Source organism: Megalobrama amblycephala, linkage group LG2 (genome assembly GCF_018812025.1).
Source record: "Megalobrama amblycephala isolate DHTTF-2021 linkage group LG2, ASM1881202v1, whole genome shotgun sequence".
Classification (NCBI taxonomy): domain Eukaryota; kingdom Metazoa; phylum Chordata; class Actinopteri; order Cypriniformes; family Xenocyprididae; genus Megalobrama; species Megalobrama amblycephala.
In genome coordinates this window covers 55340348-55364055 of record NC_063045.1, presented here as the reverse complement: position 1 = coordinate 55364055, position 23708 = coordinate 55340348, and the positions used below count along the sequence as shown (strand labels likewise).

At 41.3% G+C, this 23708-nt stretch overlaps 3 protein-coding genes across 7 annotated transcripts in view; 2 read left to right on the top strand and 1 right to left on the bottom strand.

Moving 5' to 3' along the window:
- The window catches only part of bmp1b (bone morphogenetic protein 1b), a 40229-nt gene extending 32220 nt beyond the window's left edge, over window positions 1-8009 (top strand). For all 3 annotated transcript variants that reach the window (XM_048180993.1, XM_048180995.1, XM_048180994.1), the window contains 4 exons: window positions 5202-5329; window positions 5447-5660; window positions 5739-5989; window positions 6101-8009. In XM_048180993.1, the coding sequence (XP_048036950.1) occupies window positions 5202-5329; window positions 5447-5660; window positions 5739-5989; window positions 6101-6235 (728 nt within the window). In that variant the 3' untranslated portion in view covers window positions 6236-8009. The remainder of the gene's footprint in view (window positions 1-5201; window positions 5330-5446; window positions 5661-5738; window positions 5990-6100) is intronic.
- Window positions 8010-8085: 76 nt separating this feature from the next.
- trim69 (tripartite motif containing 69) lies at window positions 8086-20808 on the bottom strand. 3 transcript variants are annotated; one of them, XM_048180997.1, is made up of 7 exons: window positions 20663-20808; window positions 16035-16762; window positions 15859-15954; window positions 12806-13039; window positions 11539-11561; window positions 11319-11437; window positions 8086-10371 (listed from the first exon to the last, which is right to left on the bottom strand). In XM_048180997.1, the coding sequence occupies exons 2-7, from the start codon at window positions 16554-16556 to the stop codon at window positions 9827-9829; spliced, it is 1539 nt and encodes a 512-aa protein (XP_048036954.1). In that variant the 5' UTR covers window positions 16557-16762; window positions 20663-20808; the 3' UTR covers window positions 8086-9826. The 3 variants fall into 3 exon arrangements, with proteins under 3 accessions (XP_048036954.1, XP_048036953.1, XP_048036955.1); XM_048180996.1 differs by lacking the exon at window positions 20663-20808 and having other exon boundaries at window positions 16035-18024; XM_048180998.1 differs by lacking the exon at window positions 20663-20808 and having other exon boundaries at window positions 11319-11434; window positions 16035-18022.
- A 20-nt stretch (window positions 20809-20828) lies between these two features.
- pcna (proliferating cell nuclear antigen) lies at window positions 20829-23196 on the top strand. Its single transcript, XM_048181000.1, has 6 exons — window positions 20829-21274; window positions 21815-21912; window positions 22057-22124; window positions 22217-22411; window positions 22499-22622; window positions 22702-23196. Exons 1-6 carry the CDS (start codon window positions 21054-21056, stop codon window positions 22776-22778), a joined length of 783 nt encoding a protein of 260 aa, XP_048036957.1. The 5' UTR covers window positions 20829-21053; the 3' UTR covers window positions 22779-23196.
- The last annotated feature ends 512 nt before the right edge of the window (window positions 23197-23708 follow it).

Below are 23708 nucleotides of genomic sequence, written 5' to 3'. Positions count from 1 at the left end.
CTACCTGGGCCTCGCCGAAACGCTGCCAAATCAGCTGAACCGCCTGGGGGTGGAGCCGCCACTCGCCCGCAAGTGGAGGCTGCCGTGACAGCTCGTCGGCTGCACGGTTGAGCACACCTGGGACATGAGTGGCCCGAAGGGACCTCAGATGCTTCTGACTCCACAACAAGAGATGGCGGGCGAGTTGCGACATGCGACGGGAGCGTAAACCACCTTGATGGTTGATGTACGCAACGGCCGCAGTGCTGTCCGAGCGGACCAGTACGTGCTTGTCTGACAGCAGCTCCTTGAAGCGGCCCAGTGCAAGACGTACTGCTAGCAACTCCAGGCAATTGATATGCCAATGCAGCTGAGGCCCCGTCCAAAGACCCGACACTGCATGCCCGTTGTACGTGGCCCCCCATCCCGTGGCAGAGGCATCTGTGGAGACCACAGCATGCCTGGACACTTGTTCCAGGGGTACTCCGGCCCGCAGGAACGAAGGGTCCGACCACCGGACAAGGGTGCGGCGGCAGCTCGGTGTCACGGGGACACGGAGCGTGCCGCGCTGCCACGCCCATCTCGGGACCCGGCCGCGGAGCCAGTGTTGAAGCGGTCTCATATGGAGCAATCCGAGCGGCGTGACCGTGGCTACAGATGCCATATGCCCCAGGAGCCTCTGAAAATCTTTCAGTGGAGCCGCTGTCCTGCGCTTGAGCGAGCTCAGGCAGTTCAACACCGACTGGACGCGCGCCTCGGTGAGACGCGCAGTCCGTGCGACCGAGTCTAGCTCGAGACCGAGATAAGAGATCCTCTGCCCGGGGGCGAGTTTGCTCTTGTCCCAGTTGACCCGAAGACCCAACCGGCTGAGGTGAGCTAAAACCATGTCCCTGTGTTCGCACAACTGCTCTTGCGAGCTGGCCAGGATCAGCCAGTCGTCGAGATAGTTGAGGATGCGAACGCCCTGTTCCTTGAGGGGAACAATGGCCGCCTCTGCAACCTTCGTAAAGACGCGGGGGGACAGGGCCAGCCCGAAGGGTAGGACTTTGTACTGATATGCCCGACCCTCGAACGCAAACCGCAGGAAGGGTCTGTGTCGAGGCAGAATCGAGACATGAAAGTACGCATCTTTCAGGTCGATTGCTGCAAACCAATCCCGGGGACGGACGCATTCGAAAATGCGCTTCTGCGTGAGCATCTTGAACGGCATCTTGTGGAGATACCGGTTCAGGACGCGCAGATCCAGGATTGGCCGTAGCCCACCGCCCTTTTTCGGTACAATGAAGTAGGGGCTGTAAAACCCCGACTTCATATCGGCTGGAGGGACCGGCTCGATTGCATCCTTCGCCAGGAGGACAGCAATCTCCGCCCGGAGAACAGGTGCACTGTCCAACGACACCTGAGTGAAGTGGACACCCCTGAAGACCGGGGGACGCCGGGCGAACTGAATCGCATAGCCGAGTCTGATAGTGCGAATGAGCCAGCGGGACGGGCTGGGAAGCGTGATCCACGCCTCCAGACTCCGAGCCAGCGGGACCAAAGGCACCACAGACGCACCGGGGGTGGGGCAGCAAGGTAGAGTGGGACCCAACTCGGACGGCATGGGAGCGGCCCGGAGTGTGGTCGAACTCTGGGAGGCAGCAGTGCGTATGGGAGACGGCGCACGGGGCGCGGGCTGCACCATCACACTGCCACCTGCTGGCGAAATGGGAGGGGGCTGCGAGTGGCGAGGCGGGGCCTGGCACACTGGCAGGTGCACCCTGTTGTGACCTGGAGTTTGAGGAAACTGCTCTTTTTGTGATAAAGTGGGTACCGCTGGACTCCGGGGAGCCAGCGGCGGTAGATGGACAGACATCACAAATTCCCCCCGGCCCTCCTCCGGGGGTGGGAGAGAAGGTGGAAAACTCTCCCGAAGAGCAAGATCCTTCCCCTCCAGGGCTGGGCACCACGTCCGCGACCGGCACCCTGCTGCTTGGCTGGTGTAGGCTGCTGCTTTGCCGAACCAGCAGGGGCGGAGGACGACGCAGGCGGGCGCCCTCGGCGACGGGCGGGCTGAGGCTGAGCCACGGGAGGGTGGGTGGAGGCAGCAGCGGACCGCCGTGGCATGACGTGTTTGATAGCCTCAGCCTGCTTCTGTGCGGCGGAGAACTGTTGGGCGAAGCTCTCCACCGCGTCGCCGAAGAGGCCGACCGGGGACACGGGGGAATTCAGGAACCGCTGCTTGTCGGTTTCCCGCATGTCCGCCAAGGTCAGCCAGAGATGGCGTTGCTGGACTACCAGGGTAGACATCGCATGACCAACAGCGCGTGCTGTCACCTTCGTCGCCCAGAGGGCAAGGTCGGTGGCAGCGCGCAGCTCCCCAAGCAGTTGTTGGTCAGGCCCTTCCTGGGGCATCTCCGACAGCGCTTTTGCCTGGTAAACCTGCAAAAGGGCCATCGCGTGCAGGGCTGAGGCAGCCTGCCCACAGGCGCTGTAAGCCTTCTCAGTCAGACCGGCTGAGAACTTACAGGCCCGGGACGGGAGACGCGGCTCACCACGCCAGCCAGTGGCCGTTGGACACAGCTGCATCGCAACGGACCGCTCGACTGGCGGGATCCTCGCATACCCCCTGGCTTCCCCGCCGTCCAGGGAGGTGAAGGCGGACGAGGGACCGGGCCTTGCACGAGCACTATACGGTGTTTGCCAAGACCTGGTCACCTCATCGTGCACTTCCGGGAAGAATGGCATTGGGGCGGGACGCTGAACATGACCAGCGCGCCCCCCCCCCCAAGTACCAATCATCCAGCCGAGATGGGCCGGGACAGGGTGGAGGGTTCCACTCGAGCCCGACACACAAGGCGGCCCGGGAAAGCACAGCCGTCAACTCGGGATCCGACTCGGCCACCGCTACCGTCCCGGAGGGCGGCAGCGCGTCCGGATCTTCCTCCCCCGAGGACCCTGGCTCACCTTCCGATGCAGAGATCGACATCCGGTCCGCCGCAGGCGCACCAAAGGTAACGGCTGGACAGTCCGTAGAGGGCCCAGCGGAAACCAACGGCGGCACGACGGGTTGCGGTGCTGATGAGGCGGCAGGGGCCCGCGGAGCGTTTCCGCTCGGCGGGGAAGCCCTGACCGTAATCCTCAGGTCACCCTTCCCATACACCGCCGAACCGTCATTCCGGCCCGGGCCGGAAAAAACGGTCGAGCGGGGCATAGGAGAGGGGACCCCCGCTTCCTGAGACCTCAGGAAGGAGAGTCTAGACCTCAGCACCGCGATAGTCATATTCCCGCAATGGGAACATGAACCATCCACAAAAGCTGCTTCAGCGTGCTGAACGCCCAAACACGAGATGCAGCGATTGTGCCCATCAGCAGGGACCAGGGAACGACCGCACCCAGTAACGCACAGACGAAATGACATACTGTCAGGGTTCGTCTGTAAAGCTCTTTTAGAAGGGGAAAGATCAGCTCACTTGTGCTGAAGCACACAGGGAGTGACGCGATGTGCTCAGGTACACCACTCCCTGAACACACCGAGGAACCGGCCCAAATCGCAACACGCACACACACTTTTAGAGTGTTGCTGTTACAACAGCAGTTGAGAGCTTATAGCTCGGCTCCTCGGAAGCTCGCGACCTCGCTGGAGTGCCTTCACTACCAACACGAACAGCTCGCTGTTTAATCCTCTTCTGAGGCAGTTTTTAGTTTCAGTTTTACTGAAGTCTGAAGCAGGACACCAGTGTATGGCTCCGAAGCGAAAGACAGAGTGCGATTGCATCCGCTTCCTATTTATATACACCTGTCGGGGGCGGTGCGCATTATGCAAATATCGCACGCCAATTCCATTGGCTTGTTTTAGTTCACACGAAGCTGATAGGGCTCTCTAAGCGATATCCCAATTCGTCGGTCACTACTGACGTACGTCGAACGTGACCGACTGAAAGGGAACAATAATTTGGCAAATCTAAAATATAGTAGGTTGTAAAAGCATTAATTTGACAAATATGTCAAATTTTGAACGGGGGAATCTGTCCCATAAATGTTTCTTATGCTCAAATATCATTAAAAAAGCTTATTTTTTCAGGCTAGACCAGCTAATGCACTTGTGCAATCTTAAGTGCGAGTCTCCGGTTTCTGTTGGAACCGGAGCTTCTAACAGCAGCTGCAGTGACTCAATGACTTTTACGAGCAATTGGCTATTTTATTTAGAAGGCGGGACGTCATATTGCTTGTTGCAATTTCTCCCATTCATGAGTGATGGGATTGAACCATCTTTCTATATCAATAATCTTTGTTGCATGATTATTTATTATTCACAAAATAATTAATAATTTATTCTTCTTTTCTGTCTTCTGTCTATAAGCCTATTGCTTATATATGTTCAGAAACTCCAGTTTGTCAAATCCTGACATTTAAAGGGTTAGTTCACCCAGATTTGAAAACTGTCCTTAATTACTCACCCTCATGATGTTCCAAACCCGTAAACACAGTGCAGCACTTCTGGGTTCTACGTCAGAATGCCGACGCATGCGTGTGATGCTGACGCAGGAGCCGGCCAATAATGAGTTAGCGTTCTGACGTTGAACACGGAAGTGCTGCACTGTGTTTACTACGTCAACTGCGTAAGAGACTGACATGGAAGAGAAGAAATTGTTGAATAAAGCATTATTTTTGTGCATATTTTTTTGCGCACATAAAGTACAGTTAAACCACTGTAGTGAAGTGGACTGTTTTAACAATGTCTTTACTACCTTTCTGGGCCTTGAAAGTAGAGATAACTTTGCAGTCTATCGGAGCCCATAAAGCTCACAGATTTTATCAAAAATATCTTAATTTGTGTTCCAAAGATGAATGAAGGTCTTATGGGTTAGGAACGAAATGAGGGTGAGTAATTAATGACAGAATTTTCATTTTTGGGTGAACTATCCCTTCACTTAATTTTGTTAATTTTTTTAAACTTTTTTTTATCATTATAGTACAAGAGTATCCATTTCAAATCTATCTAATAAACAACTTAAGGCTAAAAGTAAGGTCAAAAGTAATCTAAAAGTAAACAAAATTTAGTTTGATTATATTACCCAAAATGTGTAATGTAATGTAATGTAATATATTACATTACTAACCACCGTTTTCAGTACTTAAAACTATGAAAATAAGATATACAGTAATTTCATTAAGCTTTCTAACCATTCTTTAATTGAGGATTCACAACAAGCACCTATGTCCTGGTTTTGTGCTTTCAGTGGGCTGTGATCAAGCCATTACCAGTGTGTCCGGTATCATCACAAGTCCAAACTGGCCGGATAAATACCCCAGCAAGAAGGCCTGCACATGGACCCTATCCACGACCCCAGGCCATCGCATTAAACTTGTACTTGCATCATTCGGCCTAACAAAATGATTGGTTAAAGATACATAATACACTAGTAAACCATTCCACCAGCTCTGTTTGTGTGGTGATTAATCCAAATTGTATTCTCTTCCATAGGCTTTTGAAGAGATTGACATGGAGGCTCATCAGGAGTGCACATACGACCACTTGGAGATATACGACGGCCAAAATGGCAAAGCGACCAGTTTCGGACGCTTTTGTGGGAGCAAAAAGCCATTGCCGGTCATTTCCAGTGGTAACGCTATGTTCCTGCGGTTCTTCTCGGATAACTCGGTACAGAAAAGGGGTTTTAAGGCCTCTCATTCAGCAGGTATTTCTTTCTCTGAGTGGTGCTGAGGTTCTCCATGAATGTTTAATTTTGGTTACCGATAATCGTCCTTGTTCTCAGAGTGTGGCGGTAGTCTGAAGGCAGAGATTAAGACCAAGGATCTGTATTCCCACGCTCAGTTTGGTGATAACAACTATCCCGGAGCTTCAGACTGCCAATGGGTGATCTCAGCGGAAAAGGGCTATGGGGTGGAGCTCATCTTCCACACATTTGAGATTGAAGAGGAAGCTGATTGCGGCTATGATTACGTGGAGCTGTTTGATGGTGCTGATGTCAAAGCACCCAGGCTGGGACGCTACTGTGGGTCTGGGGTAAACAAGATTTTTGTTAAACCAACATAAGCACATGTAAACATCATGCTTCATAATGTCTATATATTTTACAGGGCAATAATTTGTATGCCTCAATTTTATCATTTATAGCCACCAGAGGAGATCTACTCAGCTGGTGATGCCATTGTCATCAAGTTTCATTCAGACGACACCATCAACAAGAAAGGTTTCCATGTTCGGTACACAAGCACCAAGTTCCAGGACACCCTGCACACTAGTAAGTGAGTTCCTCATGAGAGAAGAGCTCCAGAGAACATTGCAGCCAGGGGCCTCAGATGCCTCCCGTGCACCAGTATTAGTGATGCCACTCGGGGCCCTTGTTCCCTCCACTCCAACTGCAAAGAGGAAGTCTTCATGGTGCCAAACACATATGTAGCCTTTCAGCTATAAGAAGCAGAGAGGAAAAGCTTGATGTAGGGATATGGCAACAATTTTTGCCCTGTCGTACTTCAAAGGATCAATTGAAAACTCCACAGGAAATGGAACATCAGATTGGTAGATATAATCAGTATGAAGAGCTTTGTTGTTTGCAAGTCAAGGAGGAAGAATTAATTGGATTCAGAATTTCCCAGATGCACTTTGTTCTAAGGCTAGCATCTAAAATACATTTAGATGATTGTTTTATTATTAAAAAAATCATAATTCTTTATTGCCACACATCTAGGTTGGTGATAATTGAGTTTGGAAATGTATAAAATATCATTCAATGATAATTACGAGGATTATATTTTTTTTGTAAAGAGCAGTTCTAGCACTGTTCCTTACATGAGAGTTGTACATGATAATTCAGACTGCTAGACTTAGAATTATATTAGTAGAAATAGATCTGGTGCAACTTTACCCACTCACAAGGTGCATGGAATAAATCATCAAAGCAACAAAGAGGGATTCAGCAACACTTGTGATGAGAGGAACATTGTGTGTCAATGAATACCGACACATTGAGAGCCTTCCCTTAGACTTAAATTATTTGACATGAAATTGTCCATCTGAAGAAATGTTAATGTGACTAATAAACATTATTTGAGAGGACATTATTTGAAGTTTTTTATTACTCTTTTGCCTTTGTGTATAAAATTTGTTTGTATAAAACGAGCTAGGATCATCAATGAGTAGTGTCTGATTTAGAGAACAACCTTTAACAGAAATCATGATCTTTTAAAACTATAGGCTACTAGTTTTTAAATGTTTTTGTTTATTATGGTAATCCCAAGGTTTTTAACTATTACAGCCTTTGTGTAATCTGCAGAGAGCCAACCTGGCTAAAAACCTTTTCTGGTCTCTCTAGCCTGGTCAGGCTTGTCTTTTGGCTTATTTTATAGATATTTTGGACACTTTTCAGTTGGTCAGGCCCATAGACATTAAAAAAAAAATCAGGCCATTTCATATTCAATATAGCACGGCCTCAAGTGCATTTGTTGTTATATGGTACATTTAATACATTTTATTCAGCAGACATCCTTAAATGATATCCGTCCGCTGGAAGATAGTCCCTCACAGTTGTAGCCCACGTAAACAATTTATGTTTTTCTATGTGCACTGAGTAGTAATGCTTGCAAAACTAGACTGACTTCATGTCGTACATTTTAGTACATCTGGAATACTGTATTATTGTATCAATTATCCAGAACACCGTAAGTATTCTTTTTTGGATTTATTTAAAGCCGTATGACACACTTTGTGTTTTTCACCCAGTAATTATAGGGTCTTTTATTACCACATATAACCATGTAGCTAAGTGGCAGGCCTACCCCACAGGGCAAAATAAAATCAGATCGGTTTTTCATTGTGTGTAAGTTTAAATTACATCATGACTCATGCCACTTGTTGGTTAAGTCATTGTGTCTAATAATTATGAAGGTGGAAAACGAGATTTGGCGGAGGCCTAATTATTTTTAATTATGCTGTAGTTCCCAGAAAACTAGACGGAGAGTCAGCGTTCTGTCACTGTGTGTTTCCTTAACGGAACAAGAGTACAATTACACCTCCTTGCGGTTAGTGATGGTAACTTGATCGTATGAAGTCATTAAAGAATTTGTTACATGTTTACCAGACAGTAAAAATGAAGCAAAACATTTCGTTGTTAGTTTTTAATGAATTTCTTCCAGAAATTGTACATGTTTGTATAAAAATGATAACTATAACAAGAGTGCACATTATCCTAATACTGTATAGCCAAATGTGATTTCTTATTTTGTTTATATCTGTATATTTTCTTCTTTTTTTTTTTCTTTTTTAAAAGCAGGATTTGTATAATGACCATGCTTCTTTATGCCCAGTGGCATTTTCACTGGTGACTAACCTGTCCTGAACTGACTCTGTTTTGCTATTTACAGCAATGAGCTGTGACATCAAAGGCGGCAGATAAGGGCATAGCAATTTTCATGCTTTTAAATCCATTTTTATGCTTTTAAGATCCTTCAGAAAAGAATCAGTCACTGGTTACATATATACTGTAATCATTTTGTTGATGTTGCTTCTTGTAATAAATAAATGCTTATTGTTCCCAGAACGATGTAGTTACTGCATCTACCAGCAGGGGCTGACTGGACTAGACCCTGACCAGTCAAATATTCACTCGCCCCTTTCTTTACAAAACCTAGGAATATCACAAAAACGTGTATATGCAAAGGCAGTGATATATGTCAGGGTATCTTATTCTTATAGTCCAAAATAAAATCACTTACAGCAGCATTAAAGTGAGAAAGGGTCATAAGCCATGGTCCAACCATTTTTTTTTTTTTTTTATATTTGGTTTCATTTCCATTTGCCTCCACTAACCCACTGCAATGTTAAGATGTTCTAATCATAAATGCTTTTGCAATTTTTTTTTTTTTTTTGGAAATGGCCATTCTCTTACATTTAAACCATATTCTCTTACTTTATAAAACTTAAAATATCTAGGTCCAGCCTAGTGTTATGTATAAAAAAATATAAATATAAAATAATATAAAATAAAATCACTTTTATAAGGTGTAACATTGATGTGTGTCAGCGGTGTGTGAGAACAACCAGCCTATAATGGTAAAAATCCACTCACTTTTTTTTTTTTTTATAATTCCCATAAATCAAAAGCAGTCTCTTCAACGAGCTGATTCAGATTCTGCCATACAATGACATCAGCAGAGGGAGAAACTCCGCCCACAGCCGGTGATGATCTGCCCTATTAGCATAGACACAGCCTGAGTGAGAAGCACAGAGTCCGGCATTTCTGTATCCTCGCTGTAGCAGCTGGAGATGTACAATGTCTGCGCCAAAGAGGCATTACAAGTGTTGCATTTTGGGATATACCAATGCACATAAGAGTCTCCATAGACTCCCGTGAGTCACTAAGGACATTGTGGTTAAATTTCATTTTCAAAGGAAATGTCCTGAAGAAAATCGCTAAGTCTTGTACGTTTGCGCCAATAATTTTTTCAACGCTGGATTTTCACAAAGGTTGATTCTGAAACATATAAGGCTGAACACCGCTACTAACATTTTCAGAGCGTGAGATTGTCCTGTTTTGTTGTTGCCAGTAGCCCGGAGCATGAGCTCTTGAAGCACCACCCTCTTCTTGGAAGTGGGCCGCAGCACCAGCTCATTTGCATTTAAAGGGACACATACAAAAACGGCGCGTTTTTGCTCTCCCCCAAGAAGTGGCAATTTTAACATATAAACTATAAAAATAATGATCTGTGGGGTATTTTGAGCTAAGACTTCACATACACACTCTGGGGACATCGAAGACTTATTTTACATCTTGTAAAAAGGGGCATAATAGGTTCCCTTTAATATTATGAAATATGAAAAAATATAAAAATTAAAAGCTCAAATTCAGATTTTGGGCAGGAACACCTTAAGAGGTTCATTTTCATGCACTTTATCCAAGAAGCCCAGGTTAAAATAAGGGTAGAGGGTCTCAGTGAAGGTGTCCTTGAAAGTGTAGAGGTGCGTCATGCTCTCAGCATTGTAGAAGGACACCAGGCCTCTTTTGTAGTCCAGATACACGCCGATCCTCGCCAATTGCTCTTCCAAAGACAGTAATGTTGGTGGAGAGGTCCCGGCCATGTACTGAACTCCATACGACAGTGAGAGCGTCCAGAAGCCGTTGGCAGGCATGGTATTGATGACTCCTTTTCTGGTGACGGATTCACGAGCAACTCCTACAGTCCACACAGTGCTGCTGTACACCTCCACCTCCCAGTAGTGGCGGCCTTTAGTGAACCCTTGACTGCCCATGAGAGACAGGGCGGCGTTGAAGCGCTGTGGGTTGTCCTGCACCGTGATATTGAAGGTCTGGTAGCGCACACAGGTCAGCGAAGATGTAAGACTGAGCCAGGGGTTGGCCGTTTTGGAGTTAAATGTGATGGCTGAGGGAACTAGAAAGGGAACAATGTAGTAGAGAAGTGTTAGTTCATGATACAGAAATCAGATAAGACTTAAAGTATAAGTTCACTTTCAAATTAAAATTTCCTGATAATTTACTCACCCCCATGTCATCCAAAATGTTCATGTATTTCTTTCTTCAGTCGAAAAGAAATGAAGGTTTTTGATGAAAACATTCCAGGATTTTTCTCCATATAGTGGACTTCAATGGAGCCCAAACGGTTGAAGGTCAAAATTACAGTTTAATTGCAGCTTCAAAACATTCTACACGATCCAAGACAAGGAATAAGGGTCTTATCTAGAGAAACCATCGCTCATTTCCTTAAAAAAAAAAGAAAAAAAAAAAAAAAAATTATGTAAGTTTTTCAAAATAAATGCTCATCTTGAACTAGCTCTCTTCTTCTTTATTAGAATTCCGGCAGTGTAGACACTGCTAAGTGTATTACTGCCCTCCAAAGGTTAAAGTTTGAACTAATTGTTATATACTTGCACTAGCATATTGTATATGACAATTTAGTTCAAATTTTGACCTGAGGAGGGCAGTAATACACTTAGCAGTGTCTACACTGCCGGAATTCTAATAAAGAAGAAGAGAGCTAGTTCAAGATGAGCATTTATTTTGAAAAACTTACATAATTTTTTTTTTTTTTTTTAAGAATATGAGCGATGGTTTCTCTAGATAAGACCCTTATTTTGACCTTCAACCGTTTGGGCTCCATTGAAGTCCACTATATGGAGAAAAATCCTGGAATGTTTTCATCAAAAACCTTCATTTCTTTTCGAATGAAGAAAGAAAGACATGAACATCTTGGATGAAGTGAGTAAATTATCAGGACATTTTAATTTGAAAGTGAACTAATCCTTTAACTGAATTTACTGACTCTACACGTAACTATGTGACAATGCATATTTCATCTTTAATTCAGGATCATTCTCAAACCTGGATAGATGCTTCCCTTCAGTGACTTCCACACTCTGTACTGCAGGGGCCCAGCGAAGCGGCCTTCACACAGGCTGGGCGGGGTCAGTGCCTGCCTCTCGAACTTCGGTGGCTGCCTGCTTGAAACAACAAAAGCCCAGACACAAAAACAATTCAAGCACTTCCTCATGAAAACATTAGTGAACACATTAAATGTAACAGATCCATAGAGGCCACTCACTTTTGAAGCAGGCCCTTTATACTCTGCAAAAAAGACAGGAAAAAGGAGATTGATGAAATTGGCTCAGTTCGAGAGGCAGGGGCAGAAGTTTTCCACATGAGATCAGTGTTTGAAACTAAGCTACACCTCATTTCTTTATCCGCGACTCTGGAAAATCCCCTTATGCTGCACTAATGGCATTATCTTCCTATTGCAAGGGTGAGATCATTATATTGCATCCTGTGTTGACACGACCCAAATGTCATCCCACAGAATTTTTGTTAACAGTTAACTATTGAAATTATTACATATAAATATATAATAAGATATATTATAAATAATATTTTATATTTATTTTTTACATTTTAAATGTATAGCTTTTACGTTTATTATTCAATAATATATTTCAGATAATTTACTAATATTTAGTATTATACATATTTATACAGAGAAAAAATAAAACTCCTAATATTATAAAAATGGTAGATGAATCCTGTTCACATCCAGGCACTCGCATTGGATGTGGATTTTCTTGCTTTACAACAGGATATTTTGTTCCCCTTCTGGAGCACCCATAATTTTGTTTGTGAGTTCCAGATGCGCCCCTGGTTGAGAAATTTTCTTTGATTATGCCTAATATTGCAACATATATTATAAGCAATAATATTACATTAATAATCTAGTAATATAATATAATATTTGTTTAAACAAAACAAAAAAAAACCCACAAAAAAGTATCATATTTATGTTTATGTAAAATACAAATATAAAAATATAAAAACTTTTTATATAAAAACTATACATTTAAAATTTGAAAATTATATATATATCATTGAAAATGTAAAGTTATATACATTTTAAGTTATACTTTTAAATGTATAGTTTTTAATATCAAATATCAATTACAAATACCATTAATTACAAATATCATTGTCATTATTTTTATTGTTTATCATATTTTTATGTATATTGTATTTTATTATATGCAACACTTCATTGCATTGCAACAATCTATTTATTTTAATAATGTAAATAACAATCTGTCTTGTCTTTAGAGGGTCACTGCTGTGAATCACTGACAGCAAGACTCTGTGTTGTTGATTGCAAGTCTGTGTTCCTACTCCACTGCAGTATTTAACTGTATCTGGAGGCGGAGGCAGCTTCCCTGTCTGCACGTCCATTAGCAATAACCTGATGCTTCAGTTATTTTCCTATCACCACCTGCATTGAAAATGACCTTTGTGCTGCAGATATCTGTGTGGTTGTGAGCTTGTGGCTATGTACTCACCCTGAGTAGCTTGTAAGGATCCTGTTCACTGAGTTTTTCCTCGATATCATTCATAGCTCTGCGCAGACGTGATATCTCCACACTGAGCAGGGCCTTGTGCTCGTCCAGCCTTATCAGCTCCCGCCGTTCCTCCGTCTTCAGCTTGACCTGCAGGAGTTTCTCTTCCTGGTACAGGAACTGATGGAGCTCACTGAACTGTGCCTCGATTCTCTGCTTCAGATCTGCAGTGTGGTCCTGGGTACAGAAGCAGTACAATTTGAGGTAATGTTTTCCCTCAGAGGTGGGAGTCAACACATGTATTTGGTACACTGTAAAAAAAAATCCCGTTGTTTCTACGGAAAAATACCGGCAGCTGTGGTTACCAGAACAATACTGTAAAAATGACATCAAACCGTAAACATACTTACGGAGTTACATGTGAATTTTACATTTTAAATCTGTTAAATTTACGGTAAAATAACGTATTTCATTAACTGATATAATGTTAATTTACTAACCTAATGAAGTACTAATATCTGTTTTGTACCTTTATAATACACTGACAGTCACCAAACACAGTGGTGATGAGAGTCACATGATGAATCAAAGTTCATCACAAGCAGCTTTTCCACAAGCTGAGAAGCACAATACTAATATATAGAAGGAGCACACAGTGTCATTCACACACACACTAAACACCATCATGGTAACATGCATGAAATTTAAAAAATGCAATAAACATTAATTTAACAACATTAGATGTAACATAAAACCCTAATGTACATAACTGATTAGAAAAAAATGAGAAAAACTAAGAAGAAACAGAGTTATTTCAACGAAAATATATCAAATGTGAAGTGTCACGCAGGGAATTGTGGGAATGTCAATATACGGTTTTTCAAATTTTTTTAAATTTTACAATGAATTGTTATTTTTCACTTCCAAAAACTGTGAATTTAACGGTATTTTACCGTAAAATTACATTAAACGTACCATTAGATCTATTACAGTTATTCACCGTATATAGTACGGAAACTTTCTGTAAACCAATTAACAGTTTTTCACCGCAGCATTTTTACAGTCTTTTACTGTTAAAATCACGGTCATTTTTTACAGTGTATTTGCAACCCATTTAGCTTGTGTGAAACAGAATATTTAAGAAAATGTATTGAAAATTGTATTGAATGTATTGAAAATGACTGGATCGAGCATTTTTATAGTACAATGGAAACATAATTGTTTTCTTCCAAAGTTTTTGGTAGATCTTAAAGGGATAGTTCACCCAAAAATGTACTCACCATCAATTTGTTCCAAACCTGTATAAATTACGGAACACAGAAGAAGATATTTTGAAGAATGTGGGTAACCAAACAGTTGACATACTATGGAAGTCAATGGCTACTGTCAACTATTTGGTTCACCCTCACTACGTTCCAAAACTGTACTCTTAAAAATAAAGGTTCCAAAAAGGGGTTTTCAGAGTGATGCCATAGAAGAACCAGATTTGGTTCCTCAAAAAACCTTTCATGATTTACTCACCCTCAAGCCATCCTAGACTATCTTCTTTCAGACAATCACAATCAGAGATATATATTTAAAAATATCCTGGCTCCTCAAAGCTTTATAATGGTAGTGAATGGGGGGCTCGATTTTGAACCAAAAAAGTGCATCCATCCATCCATCATAAAAGTACTCCACACAGATCCATAAAGGCCTTCTGAAGTGAAGTGATGCATTTTTGTAAGAAATATCCATATTTAAAACTTCATTAACTATAATAACTAACTTCAGGCAGACAGCCGTACGCATTTATTTGCGTTGGAACAGTAACCCCTGACACGATGCATGATGCAGAGGATAGAGCAAAACAAAACACCGGTCACAAGTCTAAAACAATCAATTTTAAAGATAAATGTCAGAGGATTTCAATATAAGAGAAAAGGAGCTTGAATTTGTTGCACAGCCCGATTTGTTTACAGCGCGAGAAGCGTCTAAGCTTACGATACGCCTACATCCTACGTCATACATCGCGTCACGGGTTTCTTATGTTGTGCAAGTCGACTTGACGGTCGTCTGCCGAAAGCTAGTTATGTTCGATTATAAAGTTTTAAATATGGATATTTTTCTCAGAAAAATCCATCGCTTCGCTTCAGAAGGCATTTATTAAGCCCCCGGAGCCGTGTGGAGTACTTTTACGATGGATGGAAGCACTTTTTTTCACTTCAAAATCGAGCCCCCCATTCACTACCATTATAAAGCTCGGAAGAGCCAGGATATCTCCGATTGTGTTCGTCTGAAAGAAGAAAATCATATATACCTAGGATGGCTTGAGGGTGAGTAAATCATGGGGTAATTTTCAACGCCTTAAATAACATTTTGTGCAATGGATATTAAAGGTTCTTTATGGAACCATCATGCTAATAAAGAGCCCTTATTTTCAAGAACGTGCATATATTTCTTTTTTATGCAGAACATTAAGGAGATATTCTGTAAAAAAAAATATATATATATATAATTTTTTTTGGTCCATAGAATGAAAGTCAATGGGGAACAATGTTGTTTTTATGTCACTGCATGGACAAAAACAGTTAAAATATCTTCAAAATATCTTCTTTTTTTAGTTTGGAATGACAAAGGTGAGTAAATGATGGCAGACTTTTCATTTTTGCATGAACTATCGTTTTAAGAAAGTTATTCATGTTTAATACTTGCTGGAAATGGTCAAGAATTTAGATCATGTGGATTATATAAACACTGGCAGTGGCAGTGCTAAGTTAACACTGGGGGGTTTTTCTGTGCACAAAATAACAAAAACATTTTCATTACTTGAAATTATATGTGTTAACTGAATGAAAAAAAAAACATTCTTATTTTCATTAAACTTGATGTACTAAGAAAAACAAAACAAACAAAAAAAGAAAGAAAGAAAAAAAAACTAAACAAGTTAATAAAAAAACTACACAAGTATCTCAATGACACTAAACTAACACTGTATCAGATAAGGATCAGGGATCATTTCCAATGCTTTCCAAGGTGATTGCGCATGAGATTGTGTGGCAGGAGTTTCTTCTTACTTTCAGTTTCTTCACCTCCTCTTCAGTCTCTCTCTCACACTCTAGAGCAGTGTTGAGCTCTTTTTGAAGGGCACTTGCAGAAGTGGTTAGAGAAGCCTATTCAACACAAAAACAATGAGCCTTCTGCTGAGCTGAATAAGTTCTAAAATAAGAGAAAAACAGTCTTTGACTCCTACCCGATATCTCTGCTGTGCATCTTGCACGCACACCAGCGTATGAGCCCGGTGTTCCTGAGAGATCCCGCACACCAGACACACCAGCTCCTGGTCTTCCTCACAATACAGTTTCAACTCTTCTCTGTGTCGGCTGCAAACTGGGGTCGGAGGAATCGTGTCTGCTGACAACCCGGACAGCCGATCCCCACTTTCCTCGATCCCCTGGCAGTAGCTCTCCACGATGTTGGCCACAATGCGGTTGGGTCGGTAGCTCTGGCCAGGGAAGACTGTCCGGCATTGAGGACAGGAACCAGATCCACCTTGGCCTTTGCCGCGAGGGCCGCTCCAGTAACTCGTAATACAGGCCTCGCAGAAAGTGTGGTCGCAGGGCAAGGAAACCGGGTGCTTGAACAAGTCCAGGCAGATGGAGCAGGTGAGGTCCCTGCTAAGGCGCTGCGCAGAGCTCTTGGACACTCGAGGACTGATTTCAGCCCTCAGCTTTTGCTTGTCCATTTTGTCCTGTGTGGGAAGTTTGTTGGACATCTAGTCTGTTCTCTGTGATCTTCAGTGCTGTTCTTCTCTTTGTCTCTTCCCTGCCTGCTCTCTCAGAGTTCTGGCCCTGTCTTTCCTGTCGACTGTGAGAAAGGATAGGGGGAGCTGAGGGGGCGGCTCTCGTCTCAGGCTTGATCCTGCCGAAAGTTGGCTGGAGTCGCACGTCCCCTCTGCTTTCCTTCAACATGACGTCAGACCTACAGCCAGGAAACCAAGAGTCTAGAGCCCATGGACTGTTTATTTTAAGAGAAAGCCTCTTCTAGATTGGTCCTGAAATCTAGTATAAGAAACTTTATTGCACACATGCAGTAACCTGGTATTTATCCAAACCCTTTTAATCCCCTCCATGTGACTGTGCATATGTCAGCACAAAACAATTTGTGAGTAAAACCAGATGTGCCCTACTTTTTTCCCACTCTTTCTTTTCAAAACGTCCATAAAGGGTATAAGCGTATTCAAAACAGTACAGCTAATTTTCTGATGCATCATTATATTTCTCAAAGTTTGGTCTCACAACTTCCAGCCAATTACGTTTTAAAATATTATTTTATTTTATTTCAACCTGAATAACTACATTCTCTGTGCTTTGTAAATGCTGTTGTGTTTTTCTTGCGTCACACGCTTCTGTCGTCCATAAAACAATATTTATTTTTCTCCCCTGATTAATAATAAATATCTCAATGCACTATGGTAAGAGAAACAATAACAAAATTGTCATTCAATATTATTTCAGTCTAAAATATCACATTTTTCCAAGTTAGCATTTGAGGAAGACCGTCGTATCATGTTGTAAGCGTCATTGTGGTCTGCACATGCCTGCAGCAGTGGCTTGTGTTAGTGAATCTCAAGGGACTGCAAGCCGAAAAGAAAGAGCTGGATTTGAACTCTCTCCCCATGTTCCCCAGGACTGCTCGGTCTCCGCTTCCTTCCTGTTCGTTCAGTATTGTTGAAGTTTAATTCCATATATCCTTCCCCTCTTCCAAGTTCTCAGAAGAAAAAAAAAAGATGGAGCTAAAGCTATAATTTAATGCAGAGAAGAATAACCAAACGGATGTTTGAATAAACATAGAATAAACATAGATAGTTGTGGAGTGTCTCTTGGGAAACACAAAGTCAAAGCCTTGAGGGCTCAGAGTGACTCAGAAATTGGTTTTAGGTCAACTGCAGTGGTGGTATCTCGATCTTCACAGGAAACTTGGCAGTCACGATAGGGGCTTTTAAAATCGGAAACTCTTTTACAGTTGTTTACTTGCATTGGGAAATTCCACCCCACTTCAGCTGGGTGGGTTTAAGAGTTTTGGGGCTAAAGTGGGAAGATGAGAAACCCACACTAGGAACCAGCTGGTAAGCCCTGCGGTTGAGGATTCTGAGCGAACTGCTCTCTGCTGCGATTCACTGCATACAGCCTCATGTGAGTTTCAGTGCATGAGTGAGGGCCGTAACCACCATAGGCATTGAGGGGGACAAATTAGAAATGGCAAAATCGCCCCCCTCTTGCCCTGCTCTGCTGCACTTTATATAGCATCTATCTGTATGTTGTTAGGATGACAAAAAGGTTTAAAAGTTACATTTTTATTCTGGTAGGCAGCTGACTTATTGCTCGCTGTCCTATCAGTCAATGACTTTGCAGGCATTGCGCGAGCTTTGGTGATAACTAAGCGAATATTTACTACAATAGTAATTTCTCACTAGAAATTACATCAAAAGTGGAAAAAGATGGTCAAAACGTACATTTACATGCTAACTTTGGATTGAAACTGATGCCTTCCTACCTTGGAATGTGTCCTCCGAAGGCAGCCATAGTCAAAATGCCAATAAAACTAAATAGGCGGGTTTACTTTACTGTTCACAGAAGCAGAGCTTGTTTTAATACGTCAGCTGTTTTGCGATAAATGTAAAAAAAAATCAATAGTAACATCCAGCAACGCAAACTACTCTATTTTTTTTCTCAAAAATGGCCGTTTTGAATTGAAAATATGCATTTAGGCTACGTGATACATGTAATTCCTAACTGAGTGTGATGAGACAAGAAATAACGCTGAGTGTTCAAAACAACGCTAAGTGTTAAGGGGCAATGTTATCAGTGGCGGAATGTTCTCTTTTGGCTTGTGCGTAGTCTTCACACAGACGAGCACGTCAGTCTATCACTTAATGCCGCTGTATAGACTCTGTTCTTTCCAGTGAAATCACAAAACAAAATGCACACAAATGTGTCCCAGCTCTTGATATACAATCATTGATGAACATCTTTGATTTTAATGGGGGGGGAACTATACAAGGACAGATTAGAACCTGGAACCTCTGACACAGTTAACAAAAGTTCTACCACCAGGCCATTAGGGAAAAACAAATTCTAATTACAGATCTATGTATTTATTTACTAACGTGATGAACCTCATGACTAACAATGTCTTGTATTGTAGATATAGTAGATGTTAGAATGAAACTATCACAATAAACAATAAAGTTCTCAATGTACTATTTAAACTGATTTTTCACATTTATTTTTTTTTTCTACAATTGTTAGAAACAATAACTAGAATTTCCTTCACTGTTCTGTTTCTTTAAACTTTATATAAAAAAGCCTCCCACCCCCAATGTTTAAGACGTAGTTACGGCCTTTGCATGAGTCACCATTTGATCCCATTCCATGAACGTAATCATGCACACAGTTCTAAAATCCCCTACTCTGTATATGTTAGAACATGCTATGGAGGAATGCTTATAAACACGTTGAGGTCATGCTATAAGATTGATTCCAGCAGGAAACTGTCCCACAGTGGCAGCAGAGACATAATATAGTTCATCTAAATCTATTTTTGGATAATAATTACATGCACTTTTATTACTTCATATTAATAAAGAAATGTACTTGATTAAAAAAAAATTCAACATACTTTTTTTTTTCTTTTCTTGGAACCAAACATTGTGGCTCAAATTAATAATTGGCATTAGAATTGGCGCCCTCTTGTGGCCAATGGCTGCAATTTACAATTAAGAGTTTTCAAGATTCAATCATTTATTATATATGCGTGTATATTTACATATAATCAGGGCTGGCCCTATCTTTGATGGGGCTCTAAGCAGAATTTCATTTGGGGGCCCCTCGGTTACATTAACTTATGATAAACAGTATCATTTAATATAAAAAATAAATGTAAATGTATAGAATGGACAATGTTAATATAAATACTTAAATAATTACATAAAATGAACAGTTTAGATGGACCTGTAAGAACTGAAGATAACAATAATAAATATATTATTAACATTAAAGGGATAGTTCACCCAAAAATGAAAATTCTGTCATCATTTACTCACTCTCATATTGTTCCAAACTGGTATGAATTTCTTTCTCACAAAATAATATAAGATATTTTGAAAAAGCCACCAACTGTTTGGTTATACCCACATTCTTCAAAATATCTTATTTTATTTTGTTCAGCAGAAGAAAGAAACTCATACAGGTTTGGAACAATATGAGAGTGAGTAAAAATAATGACAGAATTTTCATTTTGTAGTATACAACATGTACCAACATTATGTACAATGTCATCTAAACATACAAAACAAATAAAAAATATAACAATAATTGCAAACAGAAAAAGATAAAGAAGTAAAATTAGCAGAAAAAAAGAAAAGAAAAAAGAGGGTAAGATATTAATTTACATTTCAAGTAGAGTATACAAATTAAAGTCATTACAAATTGAGGTTGTTCTTCTTGCTTTCTTATTTACAGAGGATGAAATAGTGTTAGTACATTATAAATTCTTTCAAAAAAAAAAAAAAAAAAAAAAGAAGTTAGTGAATTTACATTTAGATAGAATTTGCCACATCTCAGACCTCAAATACATAAAATATTACCAATTATAGATATTATGCCCCCCCCGGCCCCCTCATCTATGAATGTTTGCATCTATGAATTCCTAAAAAGATACAGATTCCTGTTGGTATCACTACCATATCTATGGCAAATTCTTTGGGAGTAACTGGTACATTGTATTCTGAAAGAAATTCAGCGTAAGTCATTAGTAAACCTTTGTTGCTAAATAGCTGACAAACTAAAAGTAATCCGTTATCAGTTCCAAAAGACTTACTGGTTTGACAAAGGACGAGCTCACGCAACACATCAAATGCGTATGAATGGCGCCCTCTTGTGGCCAATGGCTGCAGTTCCAGGAGGCTCCGTGTTTCAGGAGGAGTCAAGCGTCAGAGGAAATGACGAAGGCAAGAGAGGGTAAGTTTATCAAAGTCCCAGCAAAAGCGCGCGCAGTTACATTCAGAGCCTCCAGAGAAGAGAAGACGGGACAGATACACCTGCGTTTCTTTTAGAGTCTTTGAACTTGTACTAGTTACCGTTAAAACACTTCGATAGACTACGAGTACTGCGTTCCTGCACTTGAAGACAAGCAGAAAACCAGGCCGCGCTTGTGTCATAACAGGAATTAGATAACTTTTTTTCCCATCCTCCCATAAGAAAGAAGCAGAATGTTTGAGGCACGTCTCGTTCAAGGATCAATCCTTAAGAAGGTTCTGGAGGCTCTGAAAGACCTCATCACCGAAGCCTGTTGGGATGTCAGCTCCTCGGGCATCTCTCTGCAGAGCATGGACTCGTCTCATGTGTCTCTGGTGCAGCTCACGCTCCGGAGTGATGGGTTCGACTCCTACCGCTGCGACAGAAACCTAGCCATGGGTGTCAATTTGAGCAGGTAATGATGGAAATTATTGTAGTTTTTTTTCTTCATTTAGAAGAAGAGAGTGAAAGTTGAACATGTCTGTGCATGCCCGACTGCAGAAGCAAACAGCAGCCCGCCATTTTAAAAACGTAAAGCAAGAATATTTGCCCCTTCACAGTTGTTAGTATTGAAATACATAGTTGTATGTGTTTTAATATGTCTTTAATTTGTCAGAAATAAGTTTAGTATTATTTGGCGCGCAGAGTGTTTCCTGTATTCTTCCCTCACTGCTGGTCGTGACGTCACTTACGCGCGCTCAAGCATGTTGGCGGGAAAAAAAGCCGGGTTGCTGAATAACAATATGGCTTTGCAGTTAGACAAAGAGAACTTGTTTAAAAAGAAACCCACACTGTTATTTAATAAAACGGTGTATTGGTAGTTTAACATGGGTGTAATTTGCTTTGAAATACAAATAGTAAAAATGTTTTATTTAGCATGTCATTCTGCAGGTTTAAAAAAAAAAAAAAAAAAAGCCGTTTCATTAATTATAAAGGAATTGTTCTTGTTTTCTAGCATGTCAAAGATTCTGAAGTGTGCTGGAAATGAAGATATCATCACACTCCGGGCAGAAGACAATGCAGACTCTTTGGCTCTTGTCTTTGAAACACTCAGTGAGTTCATAAGACTTCATTCAACTTTAGTTATATATTTAAATGTACATATAGCCAGATTAAATTGAATATGGCTTGTTTTTATTGATGGTGTGCTGTAAATTCTTGAAAGAGCCATTTCTGATCTTTTAAATGTGTTTTTAGATCAAGAGAAAGTGTCCGACTATGAGATGAAACTGATGGATCTGGATGTGGAGCAGCTTGGCATTCCAGTAAGACTTTATTTTAGATGCTTGAAATTCTGATATAATTGTGCATGTTTTTTTATTCTAATGGTCATGTTTCATTCTCCTCTTCACCTCAGGAGCAGGAATACAGCTGTGTGGTGAAGATGCCCTCTGGTGAATTCGCCAGAATCTGCAGGGATCTGTCACAGATCGGTGATGCGGTCATGATCTCGTGTGCCAAGGATGGCGTGAAGTTCTCTGCCAGTGGAGAGCTGGGTACAGGAAACATTAAGCTTTCACAGACCAGCAACGTCGACAAGGAGGATGAAGCGGTAACATTCTTTTAACATTGGCCGCATAACTAAAAGCAAGTGTTTGTATTTTTATGAGGGTAATTGACAACTCTTTGTTCCTCGCAGGTGACAATTGAGATGAATGAGCCAGTGCAGCTTATTTTTGCATTGAACTACCTGAACTTCTTCACCAAGGCCACTCCTCTGTCCAAGACGGTCACGCTCAGCATGTCTGCAGACATTCCACTAGGTATGAAAAATGCTCACATGCTCATTATATTGCATTTTGAGTTGAAGCAATTAAAATGATTGTCCTTTTCCCATTGCAGTGGTTGAGTACAAGATTGCAGACATGGGGCATGTCAAATATTACCTGGCACCCAAGATCGATGAAGAATCCTCTTAAATCCAAGTAGAAGTCTGTCATCTGTGAGATTTCATTCTGCATATCAGAAATTGTTTGGATAGATGTTTTGGGAAAATGCATTTTGCTATTCAGTGTCTGATGTGGTTTCCAGTTCAATGGATTCACAATTCTGTGACCTAAGCCATTTCATAGGACTGGCAGATATATGGGTGCACTTAAATGATGGTAGTTTGGTTCTTAGCTTTACCAGGCACTGGGGGCTGAATCTAGAGTGCTTATGGCAGCATGTACAGACTCACCTTTGGTTCAGTCTCATTTTCTCAATCTTTGTCCCTCTTGAATCCATTTCAGGTTTTTGTCCAACTGCTCATTCTAATGTATAGATAATTGTCTGTAAATATGCTAATTGGACACTGTTCTTCCAGTCAACCATTAATAAAACTTTTTGTAATGATGATTTGTGCTTGTGTTTTTCCAATATATATCTAAAAGACATATGTTTAGACATTTCAGATGTTTCCTTTTATATATATATATATATATATATATATATATATATATGTGTAAAATGATGTTTAATATAAAGTGAGATGTAGTGAGTTGAATTTTGCCGTTTGGAACTATTTGGAAATTTGGCCACTAGAGGGAGCCAGAGTAACATGTCTGCACAAGCTTCATAAAAAAAACTAGCCCTTTTCATAGTGTTAATTAATTACTAAAGGGATTTTGCACTTTTCTCTTGAGTAAATGCCATTGAAATAACATTTAAGAGAGTGCTCTTAAGGATAGCTATTCTAGAGAAACATTTCCATTTGTAAGACAAAAAGTTAGCCAATTTGAATGTAACTCAAGAAATTGTTTTTGAGTGTTATTTTCATGGATTTTATTGAACCAGTTCTGATCTGGTTTTGGTTTCCCAAAAGCATCTGAATTCTAGATCGTACTAGTCTGGAGACCAATGGTTAATGC